The sequence below is a fragment of the Brienomyrus brachyistius genome, chromosome 25 (assembly GCF_023856365.1).
Source record: "Brienomyrus brachyistius isolate T26 chromosome 25, BBRACH_0.4, whole genome shotgun sequence".
NCBI lineage: Eukaryota > Metazoa > Chordata > Actinopteri > Osteoglossiformes > Mormyridae > Brienomyrus > Brienomyrus brachyistius.
In genome coordinates, this window is record NC_064557.1 from 9,220,961 (window position 1) to 9,240,900 (window position 19,940).

The 19,940-nt window shown below is 46.2% G+C and overlaps 3 protein-coding genes and 1 long non-coding RNA gene across 6 annotated transcripts; 1 reads left to right on the top strand and 3 right to left on the bottom strand.

Annotated features, from left to right (window-relative positions):
* Positions 1-1,238: 1,238 nt before the first annotated feature.
* LOC125720275 (uncharacterized) lies at positions 1,239-3,539 on the bottom strand. The gene is made up of 10 exons (XM_048995482.1): positions 3,415-3,539; positions 3,302-3,337; positions 3,058-3,210; positions 2,741-2,899; positions 2,552-2,626; positions 2,077-2,160; positions 1,835-1,885; positions 1,679-1,726; positions 1,508-1,576; positions 1,239-1,388 (listed from the first exon to the last, which is right to left on the bottom strand). Exons 1-10 carry the CDS (start codon positions 3,457-3,459, stop codon positions 1,302-1,304), a joined length of 807 nt encoding a protein of 268 aa, XP_048851439.1. The 5' UTR covers positions 3,460-3,539; the 3' UTR covers positions 1,239-1,301.
* Positions 3,540-5,664: 2,125 nt separating this feature from the next.
* On the bottom strand, positions 5,665-10,691 carry LOC125720276 (SPARC-like). The gene is given in 11 exon segments (XM_048995483.1): positions 5,665-5,863; positions 6,864-6,895; positions 6,943-7,044; positions 7,145-7,164; positions 8,091-8,122; positions 8,218-8,280; positions 8,282-8,304; positions 8,448-8,554; positions 8,811-8,911; positions 10,093-10,327; positions 10,650-10,691. Coding segments are annotated over 10 exon segments (897 nt in total). The 5' UTR covers positions 10,311-10,327; positions 10,650-10,691.
* A 2,841-nt stretch (positions 10,692-13,532) lies between these two features.
* Positions 13,533-18,724, top strand: LOC125720719 (dentin sialophosphoprotein-like). Of its 3 annotated transcripts, none has more exons than XM_048996493.1 (9): positions 13,533-14,513; positions 14,874-14,931; positions 15,029-15,103; positions 15,602-15,664; positions 15,793-15,822; positions 16,399-16,434; positions 16,536-16,571; positions 17,035-17,100; positions 17,225-18,724. In XM_048996493.1, exons 2-9 carry the CDS (start codon positions 14,875-14,877, stop codon positions 17,576-17,578), a joined length of 717 nt encoding a protein of 238 aa, XP_048852450.1. In that variant the 5' UTR covers positions 13,533-14,513; position 14,874; the 3' UTR covers positions 17,579-18,724. The 3 variants fall into 3 exon arrangements, with proteins under 3 accessions (XP_048852450.1, XP_048852452.1, XP_048852451.1); XM_048996495.1 differs by having other exon boundaries at positions 13,541-13,671; XM_048996494.1 differs by having other exon boundaries at positions 13,552-14,389.
* LOC125720721 (uncharacterized) lies at positions 15,758-17,144 on the bottom strand. The gene is made up of 3 exons (XR_007385551.1): positions 17,010-17,144; positions 16,375-16,521; positions 15,758-16,113 (listed from the first exon to the last, which is right to left on the bottom strand). It is a non-coding gene; the product is annotated as an uncharacterized LOC125720721 (long non-coding RNA).
* Positions 18,725-19,940: the final 1,216 nt, after the last annotated feature.

Genomic DNA, 19,940 nt, shown 5'->3' on the forward strand with positions numbered 1-19,940 from the left:
AATTGTACAGCTTGATTTAAAATGCCTGTATTTCCTGTGGTCCCCCAAAACTGCTCAGGAAAAGCAATTGTAAGACGGATGTGTGTAGTGTCATCTATATGTAGTTTGTTTACTTTAAAGCTAATTGTGGCTCATGTGACAAACATGCAGCAGTTCTATTGGAAGCTTATTTTTACTTCTTCAGGAAGTGACCTTCTGATTGGCCTCGTGTTTCTGAGGGGCCCCGTCGTCCTGATCGTGGTTTGCTGCTGCTCTATCCGTCTGGGCCCGAGATGGGCCCATAACCCTCTCTGCGAGCCTCAACGACATTTAAAATAAGCCCGTGATTATAGTTTTTCGCTCCACGGCGGTCGGCGACGTTGGAAAGCGCTGTAATTATACAGAGCGGTTAATGACTTGCTCATTCAACTTCCTGCCTCGGAAATAGCCCATGGTATGGATGTTTAATAAGCCGATTAAAAATGGCAGTTTAATGCATTGTCGTAATGTCACTGTCAGAGTAACACATCAAGCTTCAAACTGAACAGATGGAAAATTCCATCTCACACGAGATGACGGACGGCAACATATTTATACAGTTGTTAGTAACAGGGACAAAGAATTGCAATATCTTCTTTTATACAACACATGTAATTTTATTTAGGAATGTATCTGATTATTTGGTTAACTTTGGTCTTCTCTGTAGATTGTTTTCAAGTAAGTACAAGAGTTGTATTTTTTTACAGTTTCGCATTTATTTCATCGTATTGCGTGACGGTGGGACAATACAGTGGCTCAGTGCTTTTCATGTGTATCCTCAGCTCTGGGTGAGTTTGCATATTATTCCCATGTTTGCATAGATTTCCTGAGAATATGCCTTTCGCTTCCGCAGTCCAACAATATGCTGCCAAATTAATTGGTGTCTCTGAAACAGTGTCTGATTGGTCAGACAACTGGCTGTGAAAGATGGATGGATGAAGTATGATTGCTGATGTAGATGTATGGGGTGACTTCAGTGCAATGACAATAAATATGACACGTGGCATAAAGACGCTTTGATTTCCATATGTGCCCCATCAACGCTTATAAAATTGACATATTCACCAGCAATGTTCAGAGTGTACTGGTTTATTAAGACATTATTAAATGGCATTTGGTGCCATTTCATACTTTTAGGGTGTTGATCTAGTACAATGAGGCATTCAGAAAAAACATTAAATCAATACGCCGTAAATCAAAACTGCTCAAACAGTGGTTATGAGTTTAGTGACAGTATGATTAGGAAGATGAGTTCCACTGTGGACTGTTCCAAGCCGGTCAACTCAGATATTGGTGAGAACTTCATTATCCAAATAATCTCCAGACCCTGAAGATTCCTCCACTCTTGGTCTCTCTTGCCAGGGAAGAATCTGTAAACAAGCATACTAGTCCATATGTAAGTGTTTCATAGTGCTGGGCTTTCCTAGTGCTGAACAGTAATAGATGTTTCATTTGACAAATCAGATTTTTTTACTTGAGGTCGTCTTACGTTTCGCTCCTCTGGGATCTCGTCTATTTCTGGAACACTTGGCTTTCTTTCAGGTGACACCGTCAGAAGCTGTGAAGGAGGCAGACTGTTTGAATGTGTTAAGGCAGGATTGCGGAATTTGGGGGTAGGATTCCGGGACAGATGGAAAGGTATGCTTCAGAGATACTATACCTTCAAGACCTCAGCCAGGGACGGCCTTGCATGAGTAACTGGGAAAGTCTGAGAAGAAAAGTGCGGGTTTGGGGCTTGAGTCGTTGTTGTGAGAGTAGTCATTCCGACAAAAGAATTTCAGGCTTTTGGGAAATAAATACAGATAGCAGGACTCACCTCTGGTTCCACAGGGCTGGGTGTCGGAACCGAATCTGCGGGCGCTGAGCGCTGAGGAGTACGAAGGAGCAGCAGTGAAATCAGGGGGGAACCAAGCTGACTGGGCAACAGAAGCAGGATCCTGATGACATCCCATCTCAACCTAGCTGGTCTTCATTCCCCATAACCCTAGAGTTTGCATCACCCAGCTGTATGCATGAGGCAGGTGTGCTTGAGTAATGGTTGGGGGGGGGGGGGCATACCTTGACCATACGAGCTGCATTTCCTGCTCCTTGGGCCCCACTCATTGGCTGCATGATGGTGTTTCCGGCCCCCAGTGGGAGAATCTAGCAGGAAACATTGAGAGCCAACATCACTGCCCCCGAATTCTCCTGATTACAGCATTATTCCTTAGATAATTATTTATGATCTTTTCATGTATTAACTTCCATTGATCACTCAGCAGTAGATAATGACCCGAAGTCAGTCCTAGGAATGTTACACCCTGACGTGGGTTAGACGGTGCTCAGGAGAGCCCAAGATCATAGGGTACTCATATGAGCCCCCAAACACACGCATGTTAGGGGCAGTTTGGAGTCGCTGGTCCTCTTTGGACAGCAGCGGGAAAAGCTGCCTGAAAACCCATTCAAACGGGGAGAGAATGTGCACACAGCCCAGACGCTGAGCCGGGGATGGATCCAAATCCGCAGGCCTGTTTAGTGTCTTTTTTTGTGTTACCTGTATCACCTGCCCAGGATTCAGCACGGGAACCTGCAACCCTCCCTGGGGGACAACAGCGAACAGGGGGGGCACCTGGGAACACAGGCAGCACCAAAAACCCCGTAAAGAAAGGCAGCAGCACTGGCGGCCAAATCACATGAGACTGTAACGCACCTTTGACCCGCCTCCTTGACCCAAAGGACTCACCCCATTGGCTGGCTGCATTTGAGGGACAGGCAGCTGTGGCTGAGCCATGGGGAACGCCAGGGCCTGCTGCAGCCCCATGCCAGGCACCAAGGGCATGCCAGCCTGACCAATGGGAAGGCCCGACTGTGGGATAAACACGGGCTGGCCAATGGGGATCAGCTGTGGCACAGACATGCCCATAAGGGAACGTCACAGAGCACCGTATTAGTATAATAACATATTTATAGTATAAAAGAAGAGAACAAAAACAATCAACAGCTTCAGGAAACGTGAGAGCTGCTCTAAGAATGATCACAGATCTGCAGCCTTCGTCGGACCTGTCCGAGCTGGGCCTGTCCAAGCTGCGCCTGTCCGAGCTGCGCCTGTCCGAGCTGCGCCTGTCCGTTTAAAAGCATTCCGTTCCCAGCACCAGGATTAAGCCCACCGGGAATGACAATGCCATTCGCTGCTCCTGCATTCCCAACAGCCGCCTGCAGAAGAAGATAGGGGTCACGGTGTCTGTCTCTCTGTGTCGCGGGACATTACAAAAGTTACCAAAAACTGACACGGAGCGATCCGTACCTCAGCACTCGACGTTTCATCAGCTTCAGCCTGGGTCTGCGGGAAAGGTGAATACGGCAGAACTTCAGGACGCGCAGAGGCAAAAGGATTAACAGACAAAACGTGAAACTCACCAGAAGCACCAACGTCGGCCAGATGAAGAACCAGCCACAGATCATGGTTTGCCTTCTACAGAGGAGGAGGAAGATGGACACAAGCACAAGCAAGATGGTCGTTTGAAAAACATCAGCTACGCATAGTTATTAATAGCCTGTCATTTCATTAACAGACAGAAGGTTTAACTTAATAGTCAGCTCACACACCAACAGAGAGTAACTGCATGGAAAGAAATTAATATTTAATATTAGCAAAGTAGTTTAATTTGATGATGCTCACTGAATACCTGGAGATGGATGTGAATGAGCAGTTAGTCTACCTCCTTGTTCCTGTAATATGACATCAGAAGCTGAGCTATTTTCCTTGCAAGCTGCCCTTTTAAAACACCCCTCGTACACTCCACCAGCCGTGGCCCAATCAGAGCTCAGCTCTGGCTGCCGAGTCATCCTGGCATCACCATCTTCACTTTGACCAGATCATGGGCTTGGCCAATCGGCTTGGCCAATCGGCTTGGCCAATCGCGGCCCTTCACCAGGCCCCATAATGACTGTAACCATTTAATGAGTACTGCTGCAAGGAATCCCTGATACTCCAACATCTTCCGTGCCTATTTTCATGATTGCACTCTAATGTTCGAGTAAACACGGCGGTTGTGTCCGGATTAGTGAGATGGACCAGAACTTCACCAGTGACTGTGGCAAACATGCCCCAGCTTAAACCCTCAAAATATCTACCTGGAGTGGTGACATCATCAACCTCTAATTGCGTTAGTACATCAGTCATCTCTAGCTGTCATTGCGCTCATGGACGCACACACACACACACACACACACCAAGAGTTCTCAACGTTTTCAAAAAGTAACGGCTATCCTGCCCTCATTTGAAATTTTTTCATATTTTTTGTTATTTTTATCGTTTAATAATCCTGATTGATAGCAGCTATGTGTGCTCCTGGATCCATACACAACCCCGGGATCTTCTACGTTGTTTAGTTCCCCACACACTGCACCATACACCAGTACATAAGAACATAAGAAATTTGCAAACGAGAGGAGGCCATACAGCCCATCAAGCTCGTTTGGGGAGAACTTAACTAACAGCTCAGAGTTGTTAAAATCTTATCTAGCTCTGATTTGAAGAACCCAGGGTTTTAGCTTGCGCTACACTAGCAGGAAGACAATTCCATACTCCAACTACACGCTGTGTAAAGAAGTGCTTTCACAAATTCATTTTAAAATGTTCTCCCGCTAATTTCCCCTTATGGCCATGAGTTGTAGTATTTAAACTAATACTGAAATAGCCATTTGGCTGAACAGCATCCAGACCTGTTAGAATCTTATGTACTTGGATCATGTCCCCCCTTAGTCTCCTTTGCTCGAGGCTGAACAGATTCAGCTGAGCTAACCTCTCCCCATAAGACATTCCTCTAAGAGCAGGAATCATACTCGTAGCCCTTGGCTTGAACAAGAGACCTTTATTAGAAGGGTTAATTTAAGGAACAACTTGGAAGTGAAAAATTTAACAGATTTAAAAGAGTTTTTCACCCACGAATTTGACAGGAGTAATGGAACATTTTTACATGTAAATATTGACTTACAGTCCGCAACAGATGTAGTAACTTCAACATTATCAGAAATGGAATTTAAGGTGGCAAAGCAAACAAAAGGAAAATGACATAACATTTGTATAAATCTGCATTAATCTACAACTGTAAGTATTATAATTCGTTCACTCATTCATCTAATTCAAAAACCTCTGACCCATCTGTGGTATCGGATTAAATTCAGTCCATTTAATATTGACTCGTAATTATCCTGTGGTTCCGTATGTGTTTATAATCAAAATCTATGAATTTTCTAGAACATTAAAGTAACACATTATTCCATATCATTTTATTCCTCCTGAAGCTACATGTTTTGAATTTACCCACAACATTTGCTGAAACATACTTTCATACTTCATCTGTTAGGAGAGAAAATTAGACAAATTACTCTGCTCTTCTAACCCATCCCACTATGGGGCGCCGTTTGTAAAGGTACTAAACATTTTTCCATTTGCCACTTTTTCAATATTTAGTGCAATTTTCTGACATTTAGCTAGAAGTCAATCGTGTTGTGGATCATCAGGTTTTTTTTTGCTGTGCAGATTATGTTCAAAATCGTTTATCATATGTAAATATAAATGGTATGTCTATATATAAATATTAACATTTATATTTACATTTAAGTTTTATAGTTAACATTTAATATTTATATATAGATTTATAGTTAGATGACGGCCACTTTTGGGTCAGGAGGGCGGGACTCAACTCCACAACCATCCCTGATCCCCAAGCAGCGGCCCCACTCCTTGAAGGACACCAGGCCGTCCTTGTCCCTGTCACATTCCCGGAAGAAGCGGGAGGCGCAGTGCTCCATGGGGACCAATGGCACCCTCAGCTGGGCCAGCTCTGAGTGGCAGAGGAACCTGCCCAGCGCAGGAGGCGGAGCCCCCGGGTTTTGTGTGGCTCAGTATTCTTGATGAGTTGGCTGGAGAATTGGGCAGGGAACCTATCTGCAACCTGCAGACTGCAAAAGCTGCGAGCTCATAGGAGTTTCACTTACACAAATAAGGCCATTATCATTATTATTTTATTGAGCAACCAACAATAACTTCAGTCTCATATTCATACATTATGGGTAATTAAGAGACTAGGAATGCAGGGGCAGAAGATACGCACACTGAGCCCAGGAGGACCCAAAACACTGCATATATGAGTCAACAGTGTCATCCAACGAGCCGCCAGGGAACCGTAAGCATTTTCATCTTCGAGCAAATTTCATGACCCTGATTCTCGGCCACATGGTGCAGTGAAGGAGGAAGTCAGTAAGTTAACTAGTGATTATCCTCACCTGGGGGGTGTTCCACAAAGCCGATTATCTCATTTCACTGGATAACTTAAGTCGAACGTGGAAACTGTCCAATTGGAAGAGAGATAAGTGACATCCTTATTAGACAATACTTACATTTGCCTTAAGTTATCTGGCTAATGAAGAAATCCTGCTTTGCGAAATACCCTTCTGGGGCCAATCTACTGAAACCCTGTGTCTCTTGCTTGGTCATGAGCAGATTTTGGGCAGGAGTAAGTCGGTCGGTTTGATTTGTGGCTCGCTGAGCCCAACAAGGCATGTTATTTAGTGCGCCTTATATTTGGAGCCCTCCTCAGTGTAGTTTGCTGGTTTACTGTATGTTTTCTAATCCGGTCTTCAAGGACCCACAGACATTCCATGTTTCTGTCCCTTCCATCTCCCGGTAGGGAAAAAAATAGAATATAAATGTGGCGTGTCTGGCAGGGAGTTGGGAGAGAGCCGAGACATGGACTGGCTGTGGGTACCTGAGGAGCTTATTGGGAAACCCTGCATTAAACCTTTGCAAAAGGCGCAGCGCTGCCTCCCAGTGTCCGTGTAGGAGAGAGACACTTAGGCACCTTATCTGGCTGTATCCCTGTGGGGCGTGAAGCTGTACAGAGAAGCCGAGATGCCCGGATCACCCGGTCAGTCACCCACTCGCAGCTGCTGCTTGGCGCTCAGGAGGCCAGGGGTATGCGTGTCACGCTCGTATAGCTGCAGCAGGATCTTCTTCAGCCAGTCACGCATGCGTAGGGGGGACTGAAACAATTAAAGTAAACTGACTCTCAGCTCTTCACTGTCGAATCTACATTTCTTACAGATGAAGGTGCTTTTTAATGTTCAGCATTTATTGTCATACCCACAGTTTGTGCTGAAGTTCTGATGGAGGTGTGTCACAGACCACAGCTCCCTAACCGATTCCCACTCGACCAAGAATGTGCTTGATCTCCAGGCCCATTCAGAACCCGAAAAAACTGGCATCCTCCAGGTTGAAGAGGAGAGGGACCATCCCACTTATCAGCGGACAATTCAAAGGCCAGCATCCTTGATGGTATGGGGGCACATTAGTGCCCATGGCTTGGATAGCCTGCACGTCTGGGAAGGCACCATTAATGCTGAATGATATATACAGGTTCTGGAGTAACACATGCTGCCATCCAGACAACGTCTTTATCAGAGGAGGCCTTTTGTATTTCAGCATGACGATGCTGAACCACATTCTGCGGGTATTACAATAGCACGGCTCCATTGTAGAAGAGTCCCGCTGCTAGACCGGCCTGCCTGCAATCCAGACCTGTTACCCATTGAACAGATTTGGCTTCTCATGAAACGAAAAATACAACAAAGGAGACCCTGAACTGTGGAGCGGCTGAAATCCTATATCAGGCAAGAATGGAACAACATTTCACTTTCAAAACTCCAGCAACTGGTCCCCTCAATTCGCAAGTTTACAGAGTGTTGTTAAAATAAGAGGTGATGGAGCACGGTGGTAAACATGCCCCCGGTACCAGCTGTTTTGAAACTTGGTGCTGGCATCAAATTCCAATTCAGCATATATGTGTCATAAAACAACACAATTTCTCAGTTTCAACACTGGATATGTCGACTTTGTTCTGTTTTCAATTAAATATGGGTTTATATGAATTGTAAATCATTGTAAATACATTTTACACAGCATCCCAACTTTTCTGGAAACTGAGTTACAGTAACAACCTTGGTACGTCTCCTTGGTATAATTCTTTTGATATAATAGAAATATTTTTTGATTGGTCTCTATCCACCAAGTCCAATGAAGCAACACGTACGTTTGCAGGGTCCAGCATAGTCAAGGTGGAGCCTGTGACCCCGCTTGGTGCCCTCGAGCCCGCTTGGTGCCCTCGACCCCGCTTGGTGCCCTCGAGCCCGCTTGGTGCCCTAGACCCCGCTTGGTGCCCTCGACCCCGCTTGGTGCCCTCGAGGTTGCATTTGGTCGCAAAGAGCTGGCAGGTGTTGTTGTGTCTTGTTATCTGCACCACAGACCTGCGCAGACGGGGGCTTAGCTGCTGAGCACCCTCATGTACAGCCCAATCCTAGAACTGACTGAACAAAGCCCTTCGTAATTCCTTGTTGACCAGTTCAGGCTGTCAGTTCATGTACTACCTGGTCATCAGCCCAATACTCACATGCGCAAACTCGCTCATGCTCTGGGTACATGTCAGGGGGTCTTGACAGACACACCTAGGGTGACCCCCACCATCGAGCTGGCACGTCTTCCCACAGTCTTGCAATTCTCATACCCAGCATGCACTGTGACAGTCATTTATTACTCTGAAAGCTCTGGACAAGCGTCCAATCAAACGCTGATGATCCAGAGGGAAGTTTCATGTCAGGGACTTTTACAGATGTGGTGTTTTTCAATCTGATTTACTTGTGTAAATGTTGTGCAGCTTCCTGTGGATATAACAGGCTGCTAGAACAAATGCGCTTTATTTTTATGCCTGCTGCAATGTGAGCGGAGGCCCAGGCGAGCGCAGTAATCTACACACCCGCGGGAATCGGCCTGCGGCCATTTGTTTTGGCAGGGTCGGCGCAGAGCTTGACGACACTCCCCCGGCAGGCCAGGGAAAGAGGCCCGGTCAGCAGATTCCTGCGGTGGAGTCGTCGGGAAGGCCGTGCACCGAAACGCCGCTCACCAGCTGCCGTTAGCCCCTATGCCTCATCCCCGGGCGGCCCACTGAAGGCGTTTGGCCACTGTGTGGGATTCCTGACCCTGGGGGAAGCCTGTGGGATTTTGGGGACTGGTTACATACTGGTCTCTCCCTGGTTCCTGCTCCATTACATTACACAACGTGACTCTTATTCATCTAACAGACGCTTTTGCCCAAAGTGACATACAAGTAAGGCGGATACAGCACAAGCAAATGGCAGGTTAAGGGGCCAAGTTTGCCTTAAGTGTAGCTAGGCTAAGCTTCCAATCAGCGGCCAGTAATTAGCGCCTGGTAGCATTGCAGCCAGAGCACCCGCAGTATGGTAAAAATGTAGCCAGAAGCTAATGGGAGCGCTAGTCAATCAAAGGCAAGTGCCAACCAGTTGAGTATAAAGAGTCACAGTGACAGAGTAGTCAACTGGTTGGTTGGTCTCGAATTTAACTCTTTGAAACTGAGCTACCCACCTCTGAAAGTCAGTGTAGTATAAGAAAATGGTTTCTGGCAGCAGCTGACGTTAAGCATCCTGGTCTCCGTTTCAGAATCGAGTGACCCCATCTAGAGTCTATCCTAGGACACACATGGTGCTATAGCGGATACCGTGTGAAGGTTTACCCATCGCCCAGACGTCTCTGCAGACTTATGCAGCATGCCGTCCGTTTTCCAGACCTTCCTCGGCCTCCTTGGTCACATGGGGCCTCTTTCACTGCTCCAGCCCCTTTCTGATTGGCCGCTTGCCGTTGCGTTTCCTCACTTTGTCCTTGGACATGCCTGCACTATCCCAAATTGCACCCCCCAGTTACAGGCTGGTGTTACCTTCCCATGATGTTCGGTCAGTGGCTTCCTGGGCTCCCCCAGGGCTGAAGTCCATACTCCCAATCGGGAAACTCAGGGTCTGCCGCAGGATCGCTATCCTGTACCTCTTCCGAGGACAGGATGTTGGGTCCCTCAGCGTGAGGCATCACACCAGTTTCACTAGTCTCTTCAGACCCCAGACTCTCCATATAATCCTGACTGGGCCCATCATAGTCCAGATCTGTGGGTATTTCTGCCTCTGGCTCAGTGTTGCCCCCTTGTGCTATGTCCATGTCCTCCTTGCCGCCCCCCCCCTCCCCTCCCGGGCCTTCCCAGAGGCCCCTCCCTCTCCTTCTCCCCCAGTAGACGGAAAAGCACCACCTTGCTAGGCAGGACTGGTTTGGTTCTGTCCTCTCTCTGACCCCCAGTGAGGTACGCGCCATCGTCTCTGTTAACAACCTCTGGAGCACCATAACTAACATCTTCTCTCTCCTTTTCCTGGCTGCTGGCCTCGAAGGCAATAAATGTGGGCAGGGATTCCTTCATCCATCCCCAGGGGCTCCCTGAGTGACATATTGGGAGGGAAACACAGGGTGTTACGATCTCCTTACCCACAGTACAGCTAGGAAATCTCCATGCAATCCTATGTGAATAAGCCAGGTTTCTCAAACTGTGGTTCTCAAATTATACCACCAGGGGGGGCACTCTGAGTACCACTGGACCACGGTAATTTTGTTACTGAGATTCAGGTTATTGTGCTTTTTTCCCACAAATGAGGCATTTGGCTGCTTTGGTTTGGTCCGAAGTGAGAGCCACTGCACTGGGCTAATGAGCCTCGCTAACTGGACATTAGCGAATTCCACCAAATGTGAGGAGGAACGTTACCATGTCCTGGGCATCAGCAGGGACTTCAGAGGAATTGAAGGCAATCATAGCTAAATCATATTTAAATACTTAAACGCTTAACTGTGTAATGATCACAGTACAATAGATCGTGCACCATAAACACTGATTTTGGGCTGTACTCATGATGGTGGTCAGTACGATATGACACGTTCGCCTCAAACGAGGGAGAACCATAAACATGTTTCATAAACGTGTCGGACTTTAAACCGCAAAAAGTACCGCCACATCAAGACGTCTTTTTACCTTGTTTATCCACAAAATCTCCTCTTTTAAAAGATGTTGTGGCTGCTGAGCTGCTCCTTTCTTCACCGCCTTTCTTCATATCGCTTCCATGATTTATCAATACAATTGCATGTGACGTGCTCTGCTAAACGAATTTAATAAAACCCTAGAAAAAATCCTTCACAGTCATATCAGGAAATGATCACCCCCCCCCCCCACCACCACATGTAACTTACAGTTCCCTCAGCTTTTCAAGCCCTGTGTGTGTATTTGTTTAGCCTGTAAAGGCTATCATTCTGTGTGAAGGCCAGTTCCATCTGTATGCATGCTGAACTTCACCCGTACCCGGGGGCGAGATTCCAAATCCCGGGCCACCCCACAACAGCCCACCCGGGGCCCCCGCACTTTAAAATATAATCTCTGCTGGCATGTCCCTGAATCCTTCAGGCTTCCCACTCCTCCCATAACATCTGCCCAGGCATCAATAAGGTTACTTAGTCGCTATGACGACGGGCACAGAGATTCATTGAGGGTCAGGTGGTACTGAGCAAACAGCTGGAGGAGGGGGTTGAGTGAACAGGGCAGGGGGTTTGTGTCTGTGGGGGGCCAGCGCCCCCATGAGGAAGAAGCCAGACCGCACCCCCTCTTCCCAAAGCCCCTGCCCGACATTGATGATAAATTACACCCCATAAGTCTCTTGGGAATGTTAACCCTTTCTTTTCATTTTAAACCAAACACCAAGTCAACCCAATATTGACATTTGTTCTGTCGTGAGACTTGGCCTGGAGGATTCGGCTTGCGTCTGCATCAGCTCTGTGTAACGGCGCAAACCATTATGCAGCTATTAAGCTGTCATCTTAGCTACGTTTGTCACAAGTGTTATAGTGGGCGAGTTAGCATTTTATGTGTGGAAGCCTGCATTCTTGTTAAGAAAGGAGGTCCAACAACAGGATTAATTAAGATGCACAGCGTTTCATTCCAACAATCTCATCTACACTACAGACAGACACTGCAATTCAGGTGCCTTTAGTCACAGAAAGTGGGGCCAGTCTGTGCTGAGCTTTCAGATGAAGCTACAGGTAATCCATCACGGAGCGCGCACTTCCAACGTGTCGGACATGCAGAGACCGCTAAAGCTACAGGTAATCCATCACGGAGCGCGCACTTCCAGCGTGTCGGACATGCAGAGACCGCTAAAGCTACAGGTAATCCATCACGGAGCGCGCACCTCTAGCGTGTTGCAGACACCGAGACCGCTAAACTTACAGGTAATCCAGGGTCCAGGAGCTAGGCTGTGTGGCCGAAGAAAGTTACGTTAGCCATTCTTCATTATAAACAGTTACTTGCCTTAGCACAGAGTGTAGCGCCATCTGGTGGAAAAAACGAGGAAAGACACCAGATAGATAGTGTTAAGCGTGAGTCCCGCATCGCCCGATGCGCTGGCTGGTACCGAATCCTGCTCCATGAATATTCAGTTCTTCTCAGGTTAATCCGACTCGTTTCGGATCCGCGACCCTGAACCGAGTACAATCTGTAATTTTCAATCTGGTCTGTATGGAGGCTTCATGAAATTCCTTTTCATGTCTGTATGTGGGAAGTTAAACCCAAACAGAGAATGACATGTTGAACACTTGGGTTATACATGCATGTATAAATAGGCCTACTGAAGTTTTGGGGAAGGTTACTCCATCCACCTAAATACATCTGTGGGGGCTGAAGGTACCAAATGATGGACTGGTCCAGCAAGAAACAGCTGTCAGTGTGGGTTAGGAGAGAAGGACTTTGTGTGTAACTAAAAATGCCAAAAGCCTCGTATTTTGTTTAGTTACTTATGGTTAAGGTCAGGACTGGGTAGGGGGTTAAGGTTGTCATGTTGGGAGTTTTCCTCACAAAAATGAATGGAGAGTCCCCACAAAAATATAATTACAAACCTCTGCGTGTGTGTGTGTGTGTGTGTGTGTGTGTGTGTGTGTGTGTGTGTGTGTGCGGGTATACCTATCCTTATGGGGACACAATGTCCCCATAACGTGTTAAATATCCGTTTTTTTTTTATAAAACTCTATTTTATAAAAATTGGTGACTGATATGAAAAAACTAAAAATGCAGAAACTCTTGTATTTTGCTTGGTTACTTATGGTTATGGTTAGGGCTGGGTGGAGGTTAAGGTTGTCATAGTTAGCGTTAGCATTTTTCCCATAGAAGTGAATGAGCGGGCCCCATAAGGATAGGTATACCCTACATGTGTGTGCGTGTGTGTGTGTGTGTATGTATACACTTGTATTCACCTGTAAGGAGTCACAGCAGGTTGGCTGTATGTAACTCTGTGCAGTTACTACTGTCTGTTATAGTCGAAACTGCATCCAAAAATGTAAGTCTGCTCTTTACCATAAATTCACTTAAATGTCTACACCTGTTTTGAAAATGTCAAAATAAGTGAATAAAAACGGTGAATAATACACTTCTATGTCTCTTCCATTGTTTTTGCAGCCACAAGTTTGACCCTTATTGTTTGCGTAAATGGATAATTACCGTAGCGTCTGCAAACCGCGTGCATTGTTTCCCTTGCAATTACTGCTGCATTTTAATTGCTAGTGCCGTGTTTCATGCATAAACATGATGTCATTTCCAGGAAGTCTGGAATACTTCCTGATCTATTTATGGTCCAAGTCAGACGTTTCGTATAAGGGAATCAGGGGAGGAAAACTTTGGGAATGAATACGACAGGATGACTCCGGGAGACACTATTAGACTGAGGTCAAGAGACAGAAATAATCTTCAGGTGCGGAAGGTGGGAGGGGGGCTGAGTGTCAGAGAACCGAGTGGCGCGAATCCGCAAGAGGTGGATCCGAGGGTGTCACCTTCCTCCTGTGACAAGTGCTCCTGGGACACAAGTGACAGCTACAAATCATTCATCTTTCTTATTATATCAGATTATATCAGTAGGAAATGATTCAAGACGAGCCTGACAGAGCTCCTACGGGGAAATCGTGTATTTTATTCACTATCGGAGGAAAGAAAACGAACGTGGTCACTTTCAGTTCTGCCTTTGTTCCGCTGTTTTTATGAAAACACATGCACTGATGATGTGGGGGGAAAACCCTATCTGTCTGTCTCTGATTCATGTGACTTCTGTCCAGTGTGATCCCGTATTTCTTTTTGTCCCTCAGACACATGTAAATGGCCTGCAGGGGTGCGAGCAGGGTGCCCAGGGAGACTCGCCCGCTCCGACGGCCGCCCGACCTCAGCGCGCTCATTTCCGCTCCGGAGCCAGAATAGATCAATCTTTTTTAATTCTAGAGAAAATAAATCCTCCCCACAGGAAGATGGCAAGCTGTCATTAAGCGCTGCCTTCCTGGCGTGGGCAGCGGGAGCGCCTTCACGAACCCCGTCATATGCACCGGCAAATTAGATGCCTTTGCTAAACCAGTCAGAGGAGTGGGGAGAGCTGAATGCGTGTTTGGGGTGCCGGGGCGGTGCGGAAGACACACACCTCCGAGGTGCGGATAAATAGCTTCTGTACGCTGGGTATCCTGATCCAGACGCTTTATCACGGAAAGGAGACTGCGCTAAACCTTGCTTACATTTATTCGCACCTTCTGCCTTGGCTGTAAATGAGAAAAGGTAGGGGTGTCAGAGCTGTCATAGCAGGGGGGTCTGAGTGGATGCAGGCAGGCATCTAAGTTTCATGAGCGTTTACATCACCGGGACAGTTATAGGGTGGTGTATGTAGGGTAAACAGCAGAATAAATGTAATAATCATCTGCTTATGTAGGGACATTGTAAACAGTGTATGTGTGTATGTGGGAGGGAGAGAGGAATATTACATATTTGTTTTGTAAATTAAACTTGTTTCTCTTATGCGTTTCCTTACACAGATGAAAATGTAGCATAATTTATGGTTTAGTGGCACAGGTGTAATCGTGAGAAGTCCCAGCATGATTTAGGTAGGATCTCATTTTATTTATTTATTTATTTTCACAGGATGAAGATCGCTGTGATCATTGTGTGTTTGCTGCAGGGCACAGTCCTCTCTAACCCGGTAAGTGTGTAATTAATGGCGTGTAAAAAGGAGGGAAGCGCAGACAAGCCTTGCTTTGACACACGTGTGAGCAAACGTCTTTCTGGGGGTGTTATAGGTTTCCCGGAGAAACGTCCCGGACGAGGCTGGAGAGAGGATGGTGGCAGATCCTTCGCGTCAGAGTCTACATGAGGTGTCTAGCGAAACCCGAATCTCCTGTCTTAAATGGTGTCGAGAGACCATGCTAAAAAGAAAAATGACTGCAATGGGAAATGCCGATAATACACGCCGAAGGAAAGTTATTGTGCAGTATCTGGAAAACGGGGCACCTGTCATTTGTGTGCCTCGGTGCGGGAAATCATACACCTGATCGTTCGTGATCATGACTAACTCACAGCTACAGACTCTCCTCTGCTATGACAGGAAGTACAGTAATGGTGTGGAGCTGCTAGTTCTGAAGTGTGGTTGCTCACATATTCTTTAAATTTGCGTTATGGCAAGGAGACTTTAGATACTAATAGAGTTTTTAAGCTGAGATCAAAGGAAATATTATTGTGTTGTTTTAATATTGCTTTGTAATTGTAGGCAGTAAAGTACGTTTGTTTATAAGTCAAATGCTTTAATGAATGTTAGTGTTTTCCCCATATCCGTGCATGCTGTGACTTATAAAACGTATAAAATGTTTTATCAGACACACTCGCAGAGTTCGTCCAAGCAGCAGTCGAATGAGCAAAGCAAAGCTTCTGAATCTACGGTAGGACTCAAACCACAACCTGTCTGCGAGCGATGAACCGGCGCTAACCACGTCCATACTGCAGCTGAAATCTGAAAACATGTTAATGACTTGAAAAAAAATGCATAATTTATTCTTTGTTTTTGCAGAGCTCCCAAGAGAACACTTCAGAGAAAACGGTAAGCAGCGGCTTAGCCTGTCAGTTTCACTTTGCGACAGACAGGGGGCGCCAGTGGTGAAGCTTTCCTAGGGAGCCATGTGGGCTTAGATTGGCCCTGTTCATGGGCCCATATTAGTGTGAAGTGCTGGGGTTCTTTGCTGTGAAATTTGGCCTCCTGATTGATGGAGATGAGTCAGGCAGCAGACCTTGAGCAGCGGCCATATAAAAACTAATGAGGTAGAATGTCTTACAGCTTTTGTGGAGGTTGATGTATCAGAGGAGGTACATCTGGCTTCCATCTTATCCAATTCTGTAGATGGGGGGACACCAATTAACTTAAGAATGGAAGCTGGAAACTCATTATATCCAATAGTCTCAGATTAGGCACTTGAACATTAAAGAAGGTGTTAGAATCTGAGGTTGGCTGTCTTTGAGGAAAGGACGCTTTGGGTTTGCAGGGACTTACTTTCAGCACATGTTTGACTGTGAAACTTTCCTGATATAAGAATGTGCCTTAAATGCATTATTAAATTACTCTGTCATTCAGAAGGTCATTTTATGAGATACTCACCGGTTACATTTTATTGTTTCACAGGCCTCAGATTCAGTCCAAAGCACCTCCGAGGACAAGGTGAGCTGTTATGTTACACGTAGAGCTGTGTGTGAAACACCTGTGTCGCATCAGGCTTGCACTGTGCAGTGACCTCATCTCTGCTTCCTGTGTTCACACAGACATCAGAAGAGTTGAACGGTTACCTTCGAGATAAGGTAGCATACCAAAATAAACCTTCTAAATGGAAATAAAAGCACACTGAAGTCCTCTGAAATATTGGGTTATTTAATTACCACAGAGAATATAAAATACAGACCAGGCTGATGCTCCACTAAGCAGGCTTTCCTAGTCAGCTGGGATTCTTAAGATAGAAGTCATGAACATCCAATAGGAATGCTCCTTACCTAGACTCTTATTGTACAATCATGAATGGCCAATAGGAATGCTCCTTACCTAGACTCTTATTGCACGACTTAAGTTAACCCAGCTAACTGAGAAATCCTGCTTCGTGGAACACCCCCCTGTAATGCTTAGTATAATCTGATGTATTTTGCTACACCATTTATTTTAAAATGACCCATTCATCACTGCAACTCTTCATGCTCGTGTCTGATCATGTGTCAGTTGTACGTTGCCCCATAACATCTTTTAACCTTTTCACAATCGCTGTGTGAGCAGAGCCATTCCAACGAGGACGGGGACACCCGCGACGACAGCCGCGGAAGTCGAGAAGCGTCTCGAAACGTGAGTCCGGAGTCTGTGCTTTGTTAGCTGGGTATTTCTGCGTTGGCGCGCCCACCTGTAGGCAGCCGGACTTTCACTCTCCTGAAAAGCTCATTTCCGCAACATTTCTATTTCTAAACTCCAGCGATTCTACCGGATCTTCAGAGTCAATGCTGTAGGCGCAGAGGATGGCACCAATCCCACGGACACCCAGAATCAGTCTCCCAGCTCGGAGGGCACCGACGAGGACCTAGACTCCATCGTCAAGCCCACGGAGGCTGACAGCGTGGAGAGCGCAGAGGGCAGCGACAGTAAAGCCGAGGGCAGCGACAGCAAAGCCGAGGGCGACGCCAGCTACGCGCAGCCCTGTCAGCAGTTCGGCGGCGAAAATGACGACGACAGCAAAAGCTGCGAAAGCGATTCCTCCGAGGACATAGGCGACGACGAGCAGAGACGCGCCTACGATTTGCTGACTTACGAACACTACTACAAGAGATAGGCGCATGCGCGCAGAAACTGTGTGCTGCTCTACGTCTAGATGCGCCCATTCAGGGAAGCAGATTCAGGGTGTGGGCATGTGACAGGCGTCAGGATTATCAGTCGCAAAGTATTTGTCATATTTGGCTGCTGTGTTGAATATATAGCATTAAGTTTAACGTTGTCGAAACTAACTAGCATTTTTACTTTAACCGATTTTTTTTTAATTTAACCGAAATGCCTATTAAGTCTTCTTTCACAATATACAAGTAAGCAGTAAGGTGCAACCTGTATAAAAGATCTTTTTGAGATTACCCAGTGTAGCCTATAGGGCTATTTGGTGTTGAATTAAACATGCTGTGTTTTATCAAGGTATACGTATTAGTTTAATGTATCTGAAAAATAAGAGAAACGTACAGCAAACTTCAATCATGAAGCTATGGTGCTAGGTATACGGATAAAAGAGAACTGAAAAGTACTTTAATTATAAACGGTGCCCGGCGTAACCAGTGCTATGTCAGAATGATAAACAATAAATATTATGGTTACGGAAAGTTAGCCTTCTGACCTGGGTTTGTCCCAGGAAGCGAAACTGACACGCAGTAGTAAGCATTTTTTCCGGTAAAATCTTTATGCGTACAATAGTCAGATAAACAAGGCACCTTCCCACTACCAAACCAGTCGCTGATTTCAGAGGTGGCTTAACTGAGCATGACTGAGCTGTGCTCTGTACCTCTGTGAAACTTGCAGCCTGTGGAACAGGAAGGGGCTGGTGCCAAATTTAGCGGAGTGGGGGTCCGTCCCTAGGGTCCGGAGGCTACCCGGGCATCGTGCAATCACAGGGAAATGCATGCAGACGTTCATTATCATGCAGCTGGTGCATTCTGTGCTCTTGAAGTTTATCATCTACTAATTTCCATTAATGCATTTCCTTGGAACAGGAAGAGCGATCTTGGGCACATTTTTCTTGCCAATTTCAGGTGTGAAACGTTCTCATTTCTCACTGAATGCAACTGTGTTACGGTGCTGATGTGTGGGGAATTTCGCATGTTTGCATGCTCCTGCCCCTGTCATACAGACATGTGTGGTGCTTAAGTATTTGTTTGCAGTGTTTTCATGACGTATTTTTTAAATGTTTATGGAATTAAAGAGTGCTTTGTCTAAGTCACTTGTTTAATCTTATCGAGCATTTTTACATGGTGTATAATTCAATAAATGGGTAAAATAAATAAAACACATCGGCAAGTCCATTTGCAGACACACAGAATCCTTCAGCTGAGCCAATGATAAGAATTCCTTGTATAACTTTTGGTTTGCCATTTTCACGAAGGTTCAGTGCGGTACTTTCTCACTGTAAACCAGGAAGCACCAGTTAATCGTTAACTGTTACCAGTATTAGTATCGCACCGAAGGAAGCCGTTCTTCCAGTTCACCCTGAAGAGGCGCTTATTCTTTCATGCTGTAACCCTGGGGAGGAAAATGGTAGCTCTATCATCCAGAGGGAAATACACATGTGATTGGCCCAGTGCTGATTCAGCTTCTCTGCGGCTCCCCAGCGGGGACGCAAACATCTCAGATCACACGGTGCTGTTTACGGCATCTCTGCTGATGTGTGTTATTTTGAGAACGATACAGGTGAAACAAACACGATGCGGGCGAGCGACCTCGCCGTCAGAACGGGGCCCAGAGTCTGCGTGACGGCAGGATATTTAACGCCTTCCAGCTACTCGCACGCTTCAAGGGGCCAAATCGTATATCTTGGGCGACCTGTGCGCAATTATGCAAAGAGGGGGCTTGTCATTAGTTACAGAAAGGGGCTATTTGAGGTGTGCGCAAGTGTGTGGATGGTCTCTCCACCAGCAGGGAGAACGAGTCACATCTTGCATGGCGGCCCTTATGGCTATGTAAATAGTCTCGGGGAGATTCCCTCACTTCTGGCAGGTGGGGATGCAGACGCTATGGGGGAGGGGGGAGCGATGTCTAGCCTCAGTCTGTTTTGACTTTTGCATTCTTTCTATATTTCGTTCAGCACACAAACCAAAAGTAACGTTTTGCTTCAAAACATGACTGTCATCTTGTTGTCGGTTTTGGCAAAAGACAAAAGTGCCTGAGAGAGAAAAGTAAAGATCACCTCACCTGACCAAGATCCCACAACAAGGCACAATCACAGACTCTGCAGCAATAAAATGATATATCAAAGGAGCGGGTTAGATGTACGCCAAAACCACCCGAAGGTCAGAGGTGTTATTGACGTAAACACTGCCACTGATTTATAACCAAAGAATGCAGGGTGTGTTGTGTTTATATAAAGCTGTCTGCCACGCTGATGGTAGCTTTTCTCAGACAGGACACCAACAACTAGAGTCATAGGTAAACAATTTGTA

Coding starts and splice junctions, on each gene's coding strand:
- LOC125720275 (XM_048995482.1), bottom strand. CDS start 3,459: ATGATCTGTGGCTGGTTCTTCATCTGGCCGACGTTGGTGCTTCTG. Junction 3,211..3,301: donor ATGAAACGTCGAGTGCTGAG/GTACGGATCGCT, acceptor CTTCTTCTGCAG/GCGGCTGTTGGGAATGCAGG. Junction 1,886..2,076: donor ATGCAGCTCGTATGGTCAAG/GTATGCCCCCCC, acceptor CGTACTCCTCAG/CGCTCAGCGCCCGCAGATTC.
- LOC125720719 (XM_048996493.1), top strand. CDS start 14,875: ATGAAGATCGCTGTGATCATTGTGTGTTTGCTGCAGGGCACAGTCCTC. Junction 14,932..15,028: donor GCACAGTCCTCTCTAACCCG/GTAAGTGTGTAA, acceptor GGGGTGTTATAG/GTTTCCCGGAGAAACGTCCC. Junction 17,101..17,224: donor GTCGAGAAGCGTCTCGAAAC/GTGAGTCCGGAG, acceptor TCTAAACTCCAG/CGATTCTACCGGATCTTCAG.